Here is a 16,134-nt window from a genome sequence, read left to right on the forward strand (position 1 = left end):
AAAACCCTATATGTTTGAATTAGGAAGAGGTGTTTTTTTTAGTTTTTATATGCCCTAAGGTAATGCATGTGAGATCATTGCAAAAACAATAAAACAATCCACCATATGCTGCCTGTATGCTGCACAGCTGAGCAAGATCTGTCAAAGTGTGGTGCATCATGGTACCTGATCGTCAAGACAGAATTAGTAGATAATCTCCATCACTTCATCAATAACCTGCAGTATAATGAGAGCAGCATTAGACTGAATAGCGATGACTGTGGTGGACGTGAGCTGTGATAGCAGCGACATCTCGTGGCCGCAGCGCGCACCTGCATGTACGAGCTGTTCACTGTATTCATTCATCAACTCCAGGAAGCAAAGGAGGAGGTTTGGCATTGAGAACTGTGTGGGTTCTGCATCTGCATCTCCATCAACACTGAGCTGTCTCATCTCAATCCATGTCTCTATCCACCTCTATCTTTTACTGTGTTTTGACTCTTAAAGGTTTATTTTTAACCACATATAACTCACAGAGTAACTGTTTTAATACTGTGTAGCAAATGTTTTCCATTACACGCTGGTTACAACACAGCATCAAAGAGAAGATAAAACCTTTCACATCAGACTCACTTTAAACTGGAATCTTTATGCAGTGATGCACTACATAAAAAGATCCGAAACAAAATAAATGAGCACAGTGTCATGAAAAGGTATGAAGGCATACCAGCAGTCCCTTCAGACTGTGATGCTTCTAATACAATAAAAAACAAATGTTTGATGAAAAAAAATGGGAAAAATACAAATTTGCTTTACCACTAGTAAGACAAAATGTGAAGATTTGCCACATTGGAGCACCAAAATAAAGACATGTTCCTGCTGAAATCTCAGACTTAGTATGTCAGGCACAGATCTACATTGTCAGACTTAGCTTATTCTCAATCCGCCTAAGCTTTACTTCATCTATGTCCGCTTTAGGTTCAACTATGCTTTGAGATCAGTGCTGACAATGGCACGTTTTAGCATGCATGATTACTGTTAACATAGAGATACATGTTAACAGAGTATAGCTACAAATGTTTATGAGGATTTCAATTGTTCTGCTGTTCAAAATAGTCACAGAGGAGGTGTCGGACCTCCTCGCCATGACTTTGGTCCGTGCTGGTTGAGAGGAGCTGCTTGTGGCTGGGCTGTGGGCTCTCCGCCTCGGCCACCTCCCCCTGCCACTCCGCCTTGAAGGCGTCCCCGTGGGACTCGCACATGTTGTGCAGAATGCAGCAGGCGAGAATCATGGTGGGCACCACGTCCAGTCCGCAGTCGTTCCTCTTGCTCAGACACTGCCAGCGCGCCCTCAGCCTCAGCAGCGCCTCCTCAGACACGCGCAGCGCCCTGCTGAGCCGCCGATTAAAGAGCCGCTGGGGCTCCGTCAGTGCTGTGTGGCTGGCCCTCCTGCCCTTTTCCTCAGGATAGGCCTTCATTAGCCAGCTCTGGAGAGGGTAGCAGGCCTCCCCGAGCAGCACATACCTACACACAACAGATGGTTTTCAGTCAGTTATACTTGATGTCCTACCAGCACTGTAACATTGAGCGGAGCCACAAAATCACCCAGCAGCAGTAACCTTTATGACACGTGTATTTATGACACGGTCCAAGAGCATAATGTTAATTATTATATTTTGAAACTCTTTACTGCTGTGTGATATTTTTACGTGTTCTGAAATGTTAACGTTGTGGTAGTTAAAATGTACTTTTCTGGGATTCTCCTTTACTTCCATTGATTACATCATGGCCAACAGCTCTCAGATGGAGTTAATTAGTGTGTGAAGCAGGACAGATTTTATTATTATTAACCTGTAAGTTTTTACTTCTTTCATAGTAAACCTCTGAAGTGGAGCTACTTGCTCCTGAAGATTTATTCTGTGTCAAACTCAGTGGCTTTACAAATGAGAAAAAGGATGCAGCTACAGCACAACTTCCGACTTCAACATCAAATGAAATGGACATAATATCTATCAGCAGTCTGCGTGTGCGTGTCACACGGTGTCTGTATGTCAGTCCTTCCCTCTCTATCATGAAATCGGCTTTTCAGTTCTTGATCAACTCTGGAGATTTAATTTAGGCTGAAAGTCTCAAACTCAAAGATACAGTGGATACGTACGACTTGGCTCCTGACTCAACCGTCATGCTGTTTGCTTTCACTTCACCTGAGCGGTTTTCCCATGAAGACAGGTGGCGGCTCAGGCGACAGTCCGCCCTCTGCAGCTGTGGCCCACAGTGATGAGTTCTGTAAGATGTCACCTGGGTCTGTCCCACCTGGGAAACTGGCACACACATCCCAGAACTGCCCCCGGCCACTAACGGCGACCTGAAACACAGAGGAGACAGACAGAGGTAAGAACTCAAAATCTGATGCACAACAACTAGCGAGTATCTGCAGCAGCACCTCTACCTGAGACAGCACTGAGAGCCAGCCGGCGGGGTTGGCGTAGTCAGACACGTTGTTGGACGGGGTGATGATAGCTGTGTGTAGCGTTGATATGGCAGCCACGCAGTGAGGGAAGCCATGATGGGACAGGAAGAGCTGGGCTGAATCCTCCAGTTCCTGCTCGTTGGGGGAGCGCAGGTAGATGGAGCTGAGGAGCGCCACGATGGCGTGGCACATGTCTCTGACACACCTGCACACGGTGGACTTCCCCACACCGAACAGGGTGCTGATGGTGCGGTATTCGATGTTGGACGCCAGGCGCCACAGAGCCACTGCGACACGTTTCTCCACCGGCAGCGCCAGGCGGAAGCTGGTGTCCTGACGAGCCAGACGAGGCCTCAGCTTGTCACAGAGGTAGAAGAACGTCTCCCTGCTCATGCGGAACTTGTCCAGCCAATCAGACGGCTGGAATTCAGTCATCACCACCCGCTCCCACCAATCGGTGCTCGGAGTGGTGGTCCAGGGGCGTGTGCGGATGCGGACGTTGGAGCGGATGCCTCCCGCTATCATCATCTGGGGAGGTGATCAATAATAAGACTTCCTTTAAATCACATAACTTATTAAAACCATTGAGTCTGTGGCTCTGCTGAGACTATGACTCATTTATTTTGTCAGTGCTTTAGAGGTTTTTGGAAAGATCTATCTGCTATTTTAGTCTGCAGAATTTGCCATGCTCTTCCTCTTGAAGGTGAGGTGAGTCATTCTGGAGCAAATCCGTTGATATTTCCATCTCTCCTTCTTCGCGATGCTTTCCCATCAGCATGCCAGATTTTCCATCTCCTTGTCCTGTGCATGTGCATGAGCATGAAGGCCACCTGTCGCTCACTGAGTTTCAAATTCAGCAAATATCAGCAATCTTTCTCCAGAGTGACTCACCCCACCTTTAAATGGGTCTGTTCTATTTAAAGCCAAAGCTTTTCGGGTATTTTATGCTCAGGGTTGCACAATTAGTCAATGAGTGAATTGACAGAAAATTAATCTGCAACAATTTTGATAATCTATTATTAATTTCAGTCAAAATTTCTTGAGAAAATGCCAAACAATCTGTGATTTTGGGCTGTCAGTTCTTATTTTTCTCTTTGTGATGATAGTTGTACTTTTACTTATCAACATTTATTCGATACCTTCAGTCACGAGTTGCATATTCGTATCAGTAACACAAAACATAATTAACAAATTATGGCGTATTTTTAGATATAGATTATTCTCTGCGTAAGGAAAATTTTTACTGCTTCTTTACTTCTGTACTTTCAATTAAGTAAAAATCTGAAAGCACGAATTTCACCTGTAAGAAAGTGTTTTTTCACTGTGGTTTTGCTACTTTTACTGAAGTAGAGTACTTCGTCCAGGACTATATAAAACAGAGTACAGCCAGTGTGACATGTTAATGTAATAAACAGCATCGTGGAACTGACCATGAGCATCCTCCTCTGTCTCTGGAAGAAGTACTGCCGGTGTCTGATGCGTCGCTGGATCTCATGGCGCCTCTGAATGTCGGCGTTGTTAATGTCTCTCCTGCGCTTCAGCAGCATGTAAGTCATGAGGAACATGAAAGACCGCAGCTGCCCCTCTTCCTCCATTTTGACGAGTTCAACCGGCAGGCAGCGCGCCAGACATTAGGTATCAGGATAACGAGCGTGATGTAAACAGAGGAGTTCAGGTGTGACGGCGGATACCATCATCTCAACGGCCGCCGCTAGCTGGTGTGGTTTACTTCCGCCTCCTCCCTCTTGTGTCTGGGCAGAGTGGTGCTGCCATCTAGTGGCTGAAACTGAGAAGCGACTGAAAGAACGCTGCATTAAGATGAGGTACATTTCTACTGGTAGAAAGTACAATTACTCATTTTTTTCCCCCTCATTTATGACTGAAAATTGTAATATTAATCTACAATTTCTGTAACATTGCATGTTATCTTTGCTGTGCTGTGACAGAACAATGAAAATGGAAGGATAGTAATGGTGTTTATGACTCACTTGTTTGCTAATTAATTGTACTAATTGTGTATCTTGTATCCTCCTGTTCATATTTTGTGAGTCAATGAAGAAAAGAAAAACACTTTTAAAGATTACTTTTACTTTACTTTACTTTATACTTTCACTCCACTACATTTTGGATGCCAGTGTTGTACTTTTTAGTCTTTGCTTTAGCCTTGCTCATTTTCTCTTTTTAGGCTCTCTGTCTTTTTCTTGAGGAACTGTACGTCTCTCAGTGTTTTTTTCTTGACCATTAACCCAGAATCTTCTCTTCATTTCGGGACTAGTGCTGGTAGACAATTCTGACCTGCTTGGACTGTCCTTGGTGTTTGGACCTTGTATGAGGATGCGCTCATGCGTCAGTGAGTCCAGGATAAACAGAAGAGAATTACAAACTCTTTTATTCTTTATTATCTTTGTTTTGTTTTTTTTTCAACTGTCTGCAGGCTTTGTTATTTTGCTCCAACTTATCAGCGTTTCTCTCTGTGGACTCTCTTTGGCAGAATTGAGATAAACGAGTGAACGTCAACGTGCACAACTTTTCTCCTCTAATCCATGTTTATTCCTCAAATGTTTTCTGCTACAGCGCCTTCATCAGGACGACATATGAGAGTGGCTGGTGTCAAACTGGGTAACTGTTCCTAGCAGATGGTTCACCAGAACATTAGAAACACTTCAATATGATGCAATACAATTCAACGGCATCACAAAGTGCAGCCTCCAAAATGTGTGAAATGTGTGAGTTTGATCAACAATCCTCTGAACAAAACATGAAAGTGATAAGTTAAAGAAAGGAGCATTCATTGCAGGGTTGTTGCGGTGGATTGCGTTATATCCGGATCAGTACAGAGTGCTGCTTTCTAATCGGAGCAATTCACAGCAAAGGCAAAACAACAATGAGAACTGTCAGGATGTATACGGATCTGCAGGAATGCATTTAGTCTATGAGAGGAACTCACTGTCCTTCACACAGCGCTGCTTGCTTAGTCACAGCAGATGTCTCTTACACGTCAGTGAGCACAATAACAGACATCAAGCAATATGTTTCACAATTAGTGTTAATCTTCCAAACAATGGAATTATTGGGTTAGTGTATCTGTGAGTGCTTTTTTTTTTTACTTCTTGTTATTTAGGTGTTCAGTAGCTATTTGTAATTTAGGCAACAGCAGGTTAGAGGTTACAGAAGGTACAGCACACAGAAGGATATACGTTGGGTAGCTGAACATTCAGAAATTATGAGAAAACACACAAGAGACCTAAGACACAACTTTCACCCGAGTGATAAACAGCTCTGCTGCTGCGTTCTCAAACTCCTTTGCGTCCATATTACCACCGGGGCCCCGTGTCTGTGCTCCGGCAATGGCCTGAGCTACCTTGTATGGAGAGATCTTGGCACTGGCCTCCAGGTAGCGTATTGCCTTGATGTTAGCCTCCAGACAGGAATTAGCTTTAGTATTAGCATTGGCACAACAGTTTGCATCACAGCCTTGGGAAGTCTCCAGGGCCTCCTTTAAGGTCCCCAGCACGGCCAGGCACAGTGCCCGAGAGGCAGGCCCTTCATCCGGGCAGCACACTTCAGCGTAAAGCCTCTGAGCCTGCCGGATGTAGTCTGAGAAAACCGCACATGTGAGCACGCCGTGGCGGAAGACATCATAAGGGACGGCCTCATGGTCTTGGCAATGGAGACGTCGGAGGAGCGGGGCGGAGGTGGAGGCAGGGACTCCGCCTTCACTGCACAGGCACTGCAGAGTCTGTGTGTAGAGGCCTCCTCTCACTCCTCCTCCTCCTGTCGGGCTGTCAGTGCAGGAGCCATCAGGGCCCTCAGGGAGCTCACCTGGACGTCTGCGGGAGCCAGTGAGGTTCAGAAGGTCGTAGGCCACACGGACGTTGTTGCTGAAGGCAGATCTGAGTTCAGTGGAGTAAAAGAAAGCAAATGATTGGTCAGTTAGTTTGGTCAGTTAGATGGAATTCTTTTAATTATATTTCACCTTACAGTTTTAATATCAGCATCAGTGTTGGCTTAATAATGGGCTTCACTGTATTATTGGCAGGAGGTAAATGTTCATAATCAGGGGGAGGACGATCAGACAGTTTTTCAATACAGTTTCCAAACTCAGATAATACCATCAATCCAACCTATGTTGAACACACAGGCTATCAACACACAGTCTGTCCACATGAAGTTTGATCACAGCTTCTATTCGGATAATATTGAGAAATGAAGCCAGACCTCTGGGAATGGTGCGCCAGCCGCAGGTGCCACAGCGCCCGGTTGAGATGCTGCTGCTCCTGCGCGCCTGCGCTCAGCGGGCTGTTGCTCAACTGATCCCCGTCGCCGCATCCAGATGTGCCGGTCTCCGTCACGGAGGCGAGGTGGCAGAAGTGGTCTGCCAGGAACCCGATGGGATCATCGGACCTGGCCTCGACCATCTTTAGGATGGCTCCGCGGAGCAGCTCTCCCACCCCAGCCTGCGACAAAAACTCCCTGTCGCTGTCCGACTTGGTGGCTTTGCCCTCGAGCATCCCTGGAGGAGTAGCCCCGGACCGGCGCTTCTCCTTGTCCGCCATTGCTGATGACGTCTCGTGTCCCAGCAACAACAGCGGAAGTGACTGACGCTACGGTCGGCAGACAGGAAATGGAGCATTTTATACCTGTCGGTTTATACTGTTTATCTGCATCGCAAGAAAACGTCGCAAAATCATCCGGCTTTTTACGGCTGACAAGCCCCAAAACCAAAGACTTGTCTAGAAATCCCAATAACAGCCATCACTCCCCTCGGTCTGGTTGCTAGGGACGCTGTCTGACGCGCGTGCGCAAATGCCAGACCAAAAACAATATGGCGGGGTCCGCCGAGCACAAATGACCTGCTGAGACACAGGACGTTCCCGTGACTGTCACTCCACGTATCACTGTGAATTTGAGGTTTTCGATGCTAAATTAATACCTGGCCCAAACGCTGTTGTGTATTAAAACACATTCAATTAAAAACATAGAATAAACACAAAACTGAAAACTCTGAAAAGTCAAATTTTTAAATTATTGGATGCTTTGATGATCTAGCCTTGTCTCACTCGACCGTTTTGTTCTTTTTTATTAAGATTAAAAAAAAAAGCCAATTATATATTTGACAGACTTTTATACTTATAGACTAGTGCAGATACAGTATAAGTCTAAACAGAGCCAGATCGTTGCCTAAATATACCATCAAAATAACCAGACATTGAGTGCCATCTTGACAGTTTTGTAATGTTCAGTGTGCGCTTAAACACAGAAGAGAGACTCACTCGACTGATATCTGCTATTGATTAAAAGACACCGGATTTACATGTTCTTCTTTCACATTGCTGTGTTTGTTGTATGGTGTTTCATATACTTCCTTCTGCAACAACGGCTATTAACCATTTACACAAATGAAGTACATTTGAATTTAGAGACAGAGACAAACAATAATTCATACCTCAGATATATGAAGTTCAAACATTACTTAAACATTTACTGTATATAAATAGCCCGTGTTATTCTTTCACAAAATGGTCAAAACCATAGTTTCAAACAACAACATATGGATGGTGACAAAAAAGGCAGTGACACACAATAACACAAAATACAGCGAGTTCAGGAGATGCCCCTCATTCACTAAGCTAATGTACAGTATATTCAAAGACCATAAACAGCAGTTCAGCGATTTCATTTCCATAGCTACGAGATCAGTGTCACATACGCTTGTTAAACACATGGAACCATTTCTGAGAACTATACTGTACAACTGTATTTTACATTTGCATGACACATGGAAAACTACTTAAATAAGGATCCAACCACCATGAAGAAAACAAAAATGCAGCATTTACTTTTTAAAATAATCAATACATGGTTAATCCTGAACAGCAACAAAAATATGAAACATATTTTAACAAAATAGCCTGCCTTGATTATTGCAGTCTTGGGGCTTCACAATGGCCTCTGTAGATGCTCAGTAACTATAAATGACACAACTGCATGTAGGATATGCAAATGTTGCAGCACTACACTGATTTTTAATAGGCCAAGACTTGCTAAAAAATACCTATGATTTTAAATATGTTTCATAAATTTCAAGTTGACTCTCCAAACCAGTGTGCTTAAACTTCTGTTTCACAATGACAGCTTGATCAGTGAGGGCCTTTGGTCTTTTTACACAAAGGTATTAGGTTTATCTTTCAGGTCTATCTTGGCCTGTAGTGTTGTATTTGCGGTCATAATGCATATGTTATGCCATTGCCATGTGCACAGACGCCATTTGTTGGGGGTATATGGTTCCCGTTGGTAAGGGCAGCTTTTTTCAAAGCAGCCACGTTGTCACTGATGGGGGTCGAATGTGGAGGCAGGAAGTCTCTCTGCAGCTTGTGCTCCAGCAGCATGTGGTTCTGAGGAGGAAGGCCGAGGCACGCCCTGAAAAAGACAAAGAGGGAGACTGCAGTCAACTTCTGTCACTAAATGAAACACAAGGACTGTACCAATGTGTATAAAAGAGTCCTTAAAGCATAATTTTCTGTTGAATGGACAATGCAACCTTTGGGGAAACTGTGTGGAAAAGAAACTACAGTCTTGTTCAAACCTCATGATGTTTTCTATGCAGGCCCTCTGGCGGAAGAAGGCGTTCACGATCGGGGTCCCCGATGGGACCAGGGGGGCCTTGCAGAGGAACGAGAGTAGTGCTAAGACACTGTGGAAGGACTGGAAGTCTTCCTCCCCCTGGGGCCGGACAGTCACACGCTGGCAAAGCTCCGTCAGGATCACCAGGTCCAGGATGATGGGGCTGGCTAGCAGAGAGTCCTGTTGCAAAGACAGAAAGATGATGTAAGTATAATGGTGTAACAGAGGGAGAGGCGAACGGCTTAAGACATCTGTGATGACAGAGAAGTCAGAATACTGTAGTTCCTCACACATACAAGAACTGTAGCTACACTAATAGCAGCGTCTTTGTTTAATGACACCAGCAGCAGTCACCAAATCAGACATTTCCAAATTCTACAGAGAAAAGCTTTAATGTAAAGATACAGTGATGCATAGCTTCAAGTGTTTGTGTTTGTGTTGTTGGATCCTCTTTAGGTGAACTTTAGTTGCAAATCTGCATTTATCTGCTCTGAAATTACATCTGAAATGCTCATTTTTTCACTCCTACTTAAAGTAACTACATGCAGCATTTTGTGTGATGGCAGAATCTTTTAAAATTACTTAAATAATCTTTTTTTTTTTTTTTTTTTTCCACGGCCCTGCGATCTGTTGTCTTCAGCCCATTCATGTCAATGCAAAATCAACACATCGCAGCCTTAGGTCTAGTTAATAAATAAGATTATTTGACTGCATGTTGTAATAACATCATCCACATTAATGCAGTCTGACACAGATTAAGTGGGTAAACATAAGCAGCAGAGATGCTATTTTGTGTGCATGAATGGTGGTGGGCGGGCTAAAGCAGCAATGCCAGTAAACCATGAAACAACTATGTCAATGACCTGAAGATGTCTCTTTAAATTATCTCCAAGACTTGTTAAGAGGGATTAGCAGTAAGCTCTGGCACTCCTGAGCCTCCTCCTCCTCCTCCACAACCACAGTCAGCTGAAGAAGAATAGCCCTGAACACCGCGTTTGGCCAGCAATTAGCATTTTGAACTCTCACGCTGGAGATTGTTCAAATATGCTGGATTGGCCTTTTTCAGCTGCATGTTCGGCAGAAACACTGACCTCACAGGTGTTGTGCAGCGCGATCGTATTGGTCCCTCCCATCATTATCTCAGAAGTGTACTCGTCCATGGCACGCTTGCTGTCTCCCACATAGGGGACATACTTAATCACCACCTGAAATAACACACAGAGACGGTTAATGAGTCCGATCAGGTGTTTTCTGTAAACATCCACACGGAGATCAGTACGTTTCTGCGTCTGAGTCGCTCACACAGTGGTCGGGCTTTTCTCCAGGCTGGTATAAAATGGGGTTTGACTGGACCATGTCATCCACCACGTTGCTCTTGGAGATCTCTTTGGAGCGGAACTGCTGCGGAGCCGACAGGTTCTTCCCGTCGTTGTTGCCGAGATGATTGTAGCTGACAATGGAGGTCGGCTGTGAAGGGGGAGAGGAGCTTATTAAAATCTCTTTGTTCAGGAAATGTGTGCCACTGTAACTTTGTATCCGTCACTTTGATTCAATTTCACGTCACTATCGGAACATTCATCTGAAATTCATAACAAAACACAACATTTCGCCAAACCACAAAACAAATACGACACAATGCAGTGTTACATCAGACATAACGAGTCAGTGGCTGCAGTGCATCAATTTAATCACCCCCTTTAACGTTAGGTGCTTAGTCCACACAGGAACACTGTGGCCTACTTAGAACCCCAGCTCTGGTCCAACAATTAGACAGAATGAGGAGTTCCACAGTGGCTTTCGTGTTATTTTCATATTATCTGGACGGACAATCACATTGTTGACCTTCCTGCTTCTTCCTTTTTTCCCCTGGTTTGTACTTAAATTAACAAAGCATCTTCGGGCTGCATCCACACTAATATGTTCTTGTTTCAAACTTTTGCTACATTTATGCAAAGTGTCCACTAACACTAAGACTTTCGGAAACTCTGTTGACTCCTTTTAGTTTGACAACTCGGGATTGTTTGTTGTCAGTCATGTGTCCTCCCCTGATTTGTCACACTCCTGTCATGTGACCCATTTTCCAAAGAGACATGAGACAACATCAGGCTGTATACTTCTGTGGGCCTTGTTGGATAACAAATTACAGGCATTGCTGACCTTGTTGTCTCTGCTAGCAGCCGTTGTGCAGTTCAATTCTGTATTTTATCATGCTACTACTGCCCACATGTGCAGGAGGCAAACACCGGCTTATGCATGTGTACATGAATGGTCACGTGACATGTGTGTTCAGGCGTGTACGGTGCTAAAAGGACAGAGAGTTTTCCTTTTAAGATATGTTTTAAAACAAAAGCAGAATAGTGTGGATGTAGCCTAAGGATAGAAGGCGTTGTATGATGTACAGATTGTAAACGCCTCCGAGGCAGATTTGTATTTTTAGGCTGTGTAAATAAAGTTATGTCACTTTAATTCTGGTGTTAGATTGGAAACGTCATTCTCAAATCATTGACTCCCATCAACAACATTAGTCGTCAGTCTTCCTTGCATCCTTTTTCTCACCTTGATACCTGCGCTGACCAGAAAGTCCACCAGCACAGACTTGATCTTGGTCTGACCAGATTTGAAATCATCTCCTCCAATGAAGACCCCTCTCTGCACGGCCAGCTCCACGGCTCCTGGTACGAAAGTGTTCTGTGGGGAGCCGTTGATATAGGCGCAACCCTCCAGTATGCTGGCCACTGCAAACAGAGTGGAGGGAGAAACCTCTGCTCCAGCCTAATGGATGTAAGGGGGGAAAAAAAGAGAGATAATGGCTGAGTAAATCATGATCTTACACTGACGAAGAAAGCTTGACTCACAAGGCTGCATTTCCCCCGAGACTCTCCTAACATCATCTCTGTCGCACAACTCTATTGTCGACCTCATTCCTATCTAAAATTGAGCTGTTTGCTGAAGATCATAAGTCTGTGAAATAGACCATTATCGTTGCCGACTGTGGTACAAGCACACTGAAGACAGGAGATGAAATAAAAACTAACCCGTGAGGGGCAAATCATAATTTTCTTCCCCAGATCTGATATAAAAAGGAATAGCTGCTCATTATGGCATTTCATCCACAAATCCACAGTGAAGTGTTAGGAGAGCTAATCTTTTCATCCTCTCAGCTTTATTAATCACCAAATGTGATGGAGGATTACTGTTTGGTCCTCGGCATTAGGAGGAAATTAAAGTCGAACGGGTGATTCATGACCATCGGACACCAACACAATTTAGGTTGGTTTCAACGACAGTTCAAGCCTTTCATGCTGGATCTCTGCTGACACAAACGCACGGGTTTGCACCCTTAGATCTGGCACTTCAAAGTTTCATCAAACTGGAAGTTTTCTAACTAAACTTTCTTCACAGCTCCTGCTTTCACCTGGATTGCAGCCAGCAGGTTCTTCGCGCTGTCGTTGACCCCCGGTATGATATCACAGAAGCGCTCAGTGTTGGCGGTCCACAGCACGATGACTTTGTCCACCCCGCTCGACTGATGGAAGTCCCTTATGTCAGCTCTGATCTGCTCCACCTGGAAGACCATTTGCTCTTTTGGTTAGATTAAGAATTAAACATGAAACAACTAGATCTAAAGCAGAATGCACTGCTGGAGAAGAGACGTCAGCGCTCGTAAATCTGCTGGTGAGTAGACCAAGCATCACCTGCTCTGCCATGGTCCCAGTGAGGACGTTGTCCGCCCGACTCTCTTGGTTTGCGGCGATGAATTCTGGGACATAGATGGACGGTCTGGGTTTCATGCGGCTCATGTACGGTCGCAGCTGCTCCTGTAATGACCAGTCAAGCACCTGAGCTCTCTCCATCGCGCTGCCAAGATCCATCGAGGAGATATCCCAGCCTGAAGACACATCTCAAGTTAAAAAATGTGCTGCATCCTGAGAGCTCTCTCATTTTCCAGGACTAAAAGAGCAGAGGCTGACCTTTTTGGGTCATCAATTTCATCTTAAAATAGACCGTAGCAGCTCTATAAATAGGCTGCCTGTTAAAAGTCTTCCCTTAGGCAAATCTCTGACCATCTTCACCTCATGAAGGGCCTCTGAAGCTGCCCTGGGGTCAGTTTTTCCCTGCTGTTACCTCACGTGCCCTCTCACATACACACACTTTTCCATCTCTGTGTCAGCAGTTAGACCTTGAGAAGACTATCTGAAATTGTTCGTACCGTCAAACACTATATCGTTAGGGTGCACCATGGGAAGGAGGTCACGGAAGGGCACGTTGACCTCGCCCTCCAGCCCTGATCCCAGACAAACAGTAGACGCCTGCAGGAGGGAGCCGAAGTAGTTTGCTTTCTGTGGGAATGTGGCAGAGAAAGAAGAGAAACACTGTGATTTCATTCCCTTTAAGGATCAGATTTAAGGCTTATTACAAGTGCATTAAATCCTATGACGAAACAGCCGAAATGGAAGCAGCTCACAGAGGTAAAAATGTATGTCCATGTAAGGGGAAATCCCCACAACCAGAATCAGTTAAGCCCTTAACACTCTGTTGAACATGTCAGCATAACCAGCTTATAATGAGTCCCTACCACTGTATCAGGGGACGTACAGGGGCTACCTTTATTGAATAAGACAAGCAGTTTCTGTTAGCCCCCTCGTGGTAGCCTCGCGGTAGCTTTTCACATCCAATCGTGGTCTGCTCATAGAGAGTTCATTCACCATATAGGACTTTATTAGCACTTTATTGAAAGAAGAATCGTTGTGGTGTTTGCATGTTTTAGCTGCCTAACTGCATTTTCCAAGCTAGCCAGTAGCTTTTTGACTTTTCTTCCCTCCAGGCAGCCGGCGGTTTGCATTCATTTCAGTGCACTGTGGAAATCAACTTACAGAAAGCTGTTTGAGACAGATAGACCTATTATTGCCCAACCATCTCATATCAAGTCCCTGCCCACTGAAATGAATGCAAACCAGCAGCTGATTTGTGTCACTCCGCTCACCTTCACTCCGGTCTTGGTCCTCCAGGTGAGACCCAGCTTGTTGGCCAGTACAGCTGCTGTGACCGTGGTCCCGTTGTTGCCTCCCCAGCCCACCAGCATCACACCCAGCCGGGGCACACGCCTCTCAGTGCGGAATGTCATCTCGGTGGTGCGGGGGTTCACCTGTTCCCCACATGGAGTAAAGTTACTGTACAGGGGACGCATAACTTCCAGCTGCACGTGTGCACACAAGAATGTAAGAAAAGTCCTGTTACCGTGAGTCTGTTGGCCTCCATGTGAACGGATGCGGTCTGGTAGGAGTACTGAGCAATAATGTGTGCATCTGTGTACTTCACATTAGGGCTGTTGACATGAATGTTCACGGACATGGCTGCAGTCTGCAAAGAGATGGGAGACGAACAACAGAGGGTTTGTTTCTATGTGCGTGGATGAGTAACGCTGCATTTCCTCAACACGTCACAACTAACTGAAGCCACCGGCGTGGCCTGTCGAAAAAGCGAAGGGATGAGTTAACTCCGCTGTTTTACGCCTCCCTGACGGGACCAAACTGTAAAATTATTCTCGGTAATTCCCGTCAGACCATCTTGAGCCATTTATGCCAGTTATAAACGGAGAAACAGGTGTGCTACTAAATGAATGGCACGCGCGTATGAACCAAGATGAAACCCGGAAACATCCTCACCTTTTCTTTCCACTTCAAGGGTAAAGATGTTCGTGAGTTAACTCAACGCTCAAATGAAGCCGGTCCCGGTGTGCCTCGCGGACAGTCCTTCGCCTGTGCGGATGGAAGTTTCCAGTCCTTTCCGTCTAAAAGTGCCGGGTGGTGACGATCTATCCCCTGCTCCCCCGCCTAACGACACAATTTGATTACCCTCCCTCGCTCGACGTAGTCAGCAGCTCGTGCCAATGAGGCTGGGCCGTCCCTCTTATGTAAGGCGCGAGGATGGAGAGGCTTGAGGACCGCGTGGCAACAGCAGCGAATGGCTGGGTCGGTGGTCGCGAGTCAGGTTGCTTCAAAACAGAGATGATTTGATCGATTAATTTTCAGAGATCTGGCTGTTTGTCAATCGCCTGACAGTTCAATAAAACAAAGAATTATTTTGCTGTTTATGGAATCAGGCATCTATGCGGTCATCAATATTTGTAGTTTAATTTGTATGACTGATGGACAGTCTTCTTCTTCTTCTTCTTCTTCTTCTTCTTCTTATTATTATTATTATTATTATTATTATTATTATTGGTGTTGTTGTTGTTGTTGTTGTTGTCAAAGAATATGACAAGCAAAACATGAGCTGAAAGTAAAAAGCAGGAGGAAGAAAAAACTAAAGAAAAAACATGTTGATGTCAACAACAACAAAAAAAACAGCTGTTGTTGTGTTGTGCAAAACAAACTATGGAGTTACTGATATGAAAAACTGGGCTGTGTGTCTGCAGGCATGCTGCGCTAACTGTGGTGATGTGCCTGGAGGTGGAGGAGGACAGTGTATGATACTGATAATATGAGAAAAACACAAAACGGAGCCTGATATGAAGGTAAATAGCAAGGGAAGCGAAGGAAGGTGGAGGGAGCAGCTGTCACCTTGACAGTACCTCGGCTAAATATTGCACAGTGCTGGTGATGAAAGGTGATAAACACATTAGGTATAATAATTACAACAATTAGAATAATATCCTCTTTTGTTTTAAGGGATGTCAAAGCACCAGAATGAAAAACCCCGAACTAAATCAGACGAATAATGAATGAAATAAATACAATTGTCTATTAGCACTTTGTTTTGCTCTAATAAGACGAACAGGGTAAAAAATAAATAAATAAATAAATAAAAAATAATTGAACTGTCATTTAATCATCCAGGAAATAGATCACCCACTCCTCCTTAAAACAATATAATTTGTTTTACATCAGCGCCTTGCTTCTTAATGCCAGCTTAGTTTGAGTAGGGACATAACCTTGGACACTCATGATGATATCAACAGCATGAACCTTGTGACACACTGGCTTAGATTAAATGAATCCTTTATTTGTGTTTCTACTTGTTGAGAGTGCTTCTCCAGATGATCTCCAGTATGCTGTTAG

The 16,134-nt window shown here is 44.6% G+C and overlaps 3 protein-coding genes across 3 annotated transcripts; all 3 read right to left on the reverse strand.

Annotated features, from left to right (window-relative positions):
* Positions 1-509: 509 nt before the first annotated feature.
* LOC143331682 (uncharacterized) lies at positions 510-4,171 on the reverse strand. The gene is made up of 4 exons (XM_076748794.1): positions 3,880-4,171; positions 2,429-2,977; positions 2,184-2,344; positions 510-1,503 (listed from the first exon to the last, which is right to left on the reverse strand). Exons 1-4 carry the CDS (start codon positions 4,042-4,044, stop codon positions 1,071-1,073), a joined length of 1,308 nt encoding a protein of 435 aa, XP_076604909.1. The 5' UTR covers positions 4,045-4,171; the 3' UTR covers positions 510-1,070.
* Positions 4,172-4,821: 650 nt separating this feature from the next.
* On the reverse strand, positions 4,822-7,060 carry tpgs1 (tubulin polyglutamylase complex subunit 1). The gene is made up of 2 exons (XM_076748795.1): positions 6,668-7,060; positions 4,822-6,342 (listed from the first exon to the last, which is right to left on the reverse strand). Exons 1-2 carry the CDS (start codon positions 7,003-7,005, stop codon positions 5,694-5,696), a joined length of 987 nt encoding a protein of 328 aa, XP_076604910.1. The 5' UTR covers positions 7,006-7,060; the 3' UTR covers positions 4,822-5,693.
* Positions 7,061-8,266: 1,206 nt separating this feature from the next.
* LOC143331684 (inositol-3-phosphate synthase 1-A-like) lies at positions 8,267-14,940 on the reverse strand. The gene is made up of 11 exons (XM_076748796.1): positions 14,740-14,940; positions 14,312-14,434; positions 14,058-14,219; positions 13,284-13,413; positions 12,769-12,962; positions 12,489-12,638; positions 11,630-11,845; positions 10,376-10,540; positions 10,165-10,278; positions 9,036-9,253; positions 8,267-8,869 (listed from the first exon to the last, which is right to left on the reverse strand). The coding sequence occupies exons 2-11, from the start codon at positions 14,423-14,425 to the stop codon at positions 8,674-8,676; spliced, it is 1,659 nt and encodes a 552-aa protein (XP_076604911.1). The 5' UTR covers positions 14,426-14,434; positions 14,740-14,940; the 3' UTR covers positions 8,267-8,673.
* Between the last annotated feature and the right edge of the window lie 1,194 nt (positions 14,941-16,134).

Source organism: Chaetodon auriga, chromosome 14 (genome assembly GCF_051107435.1).
Source record: "Chaetodon auriga isolate fChaAug3 chromosome 14, fChaAug3.hap1, whole genome shotgun sequence".
Lineage (NCBI taxonomy): Eukaryota > Metazoa > Chordata > Actinopteri > Chaetodontiformes > Chaetodontidae > Chaetodon > Chaetodon auriga.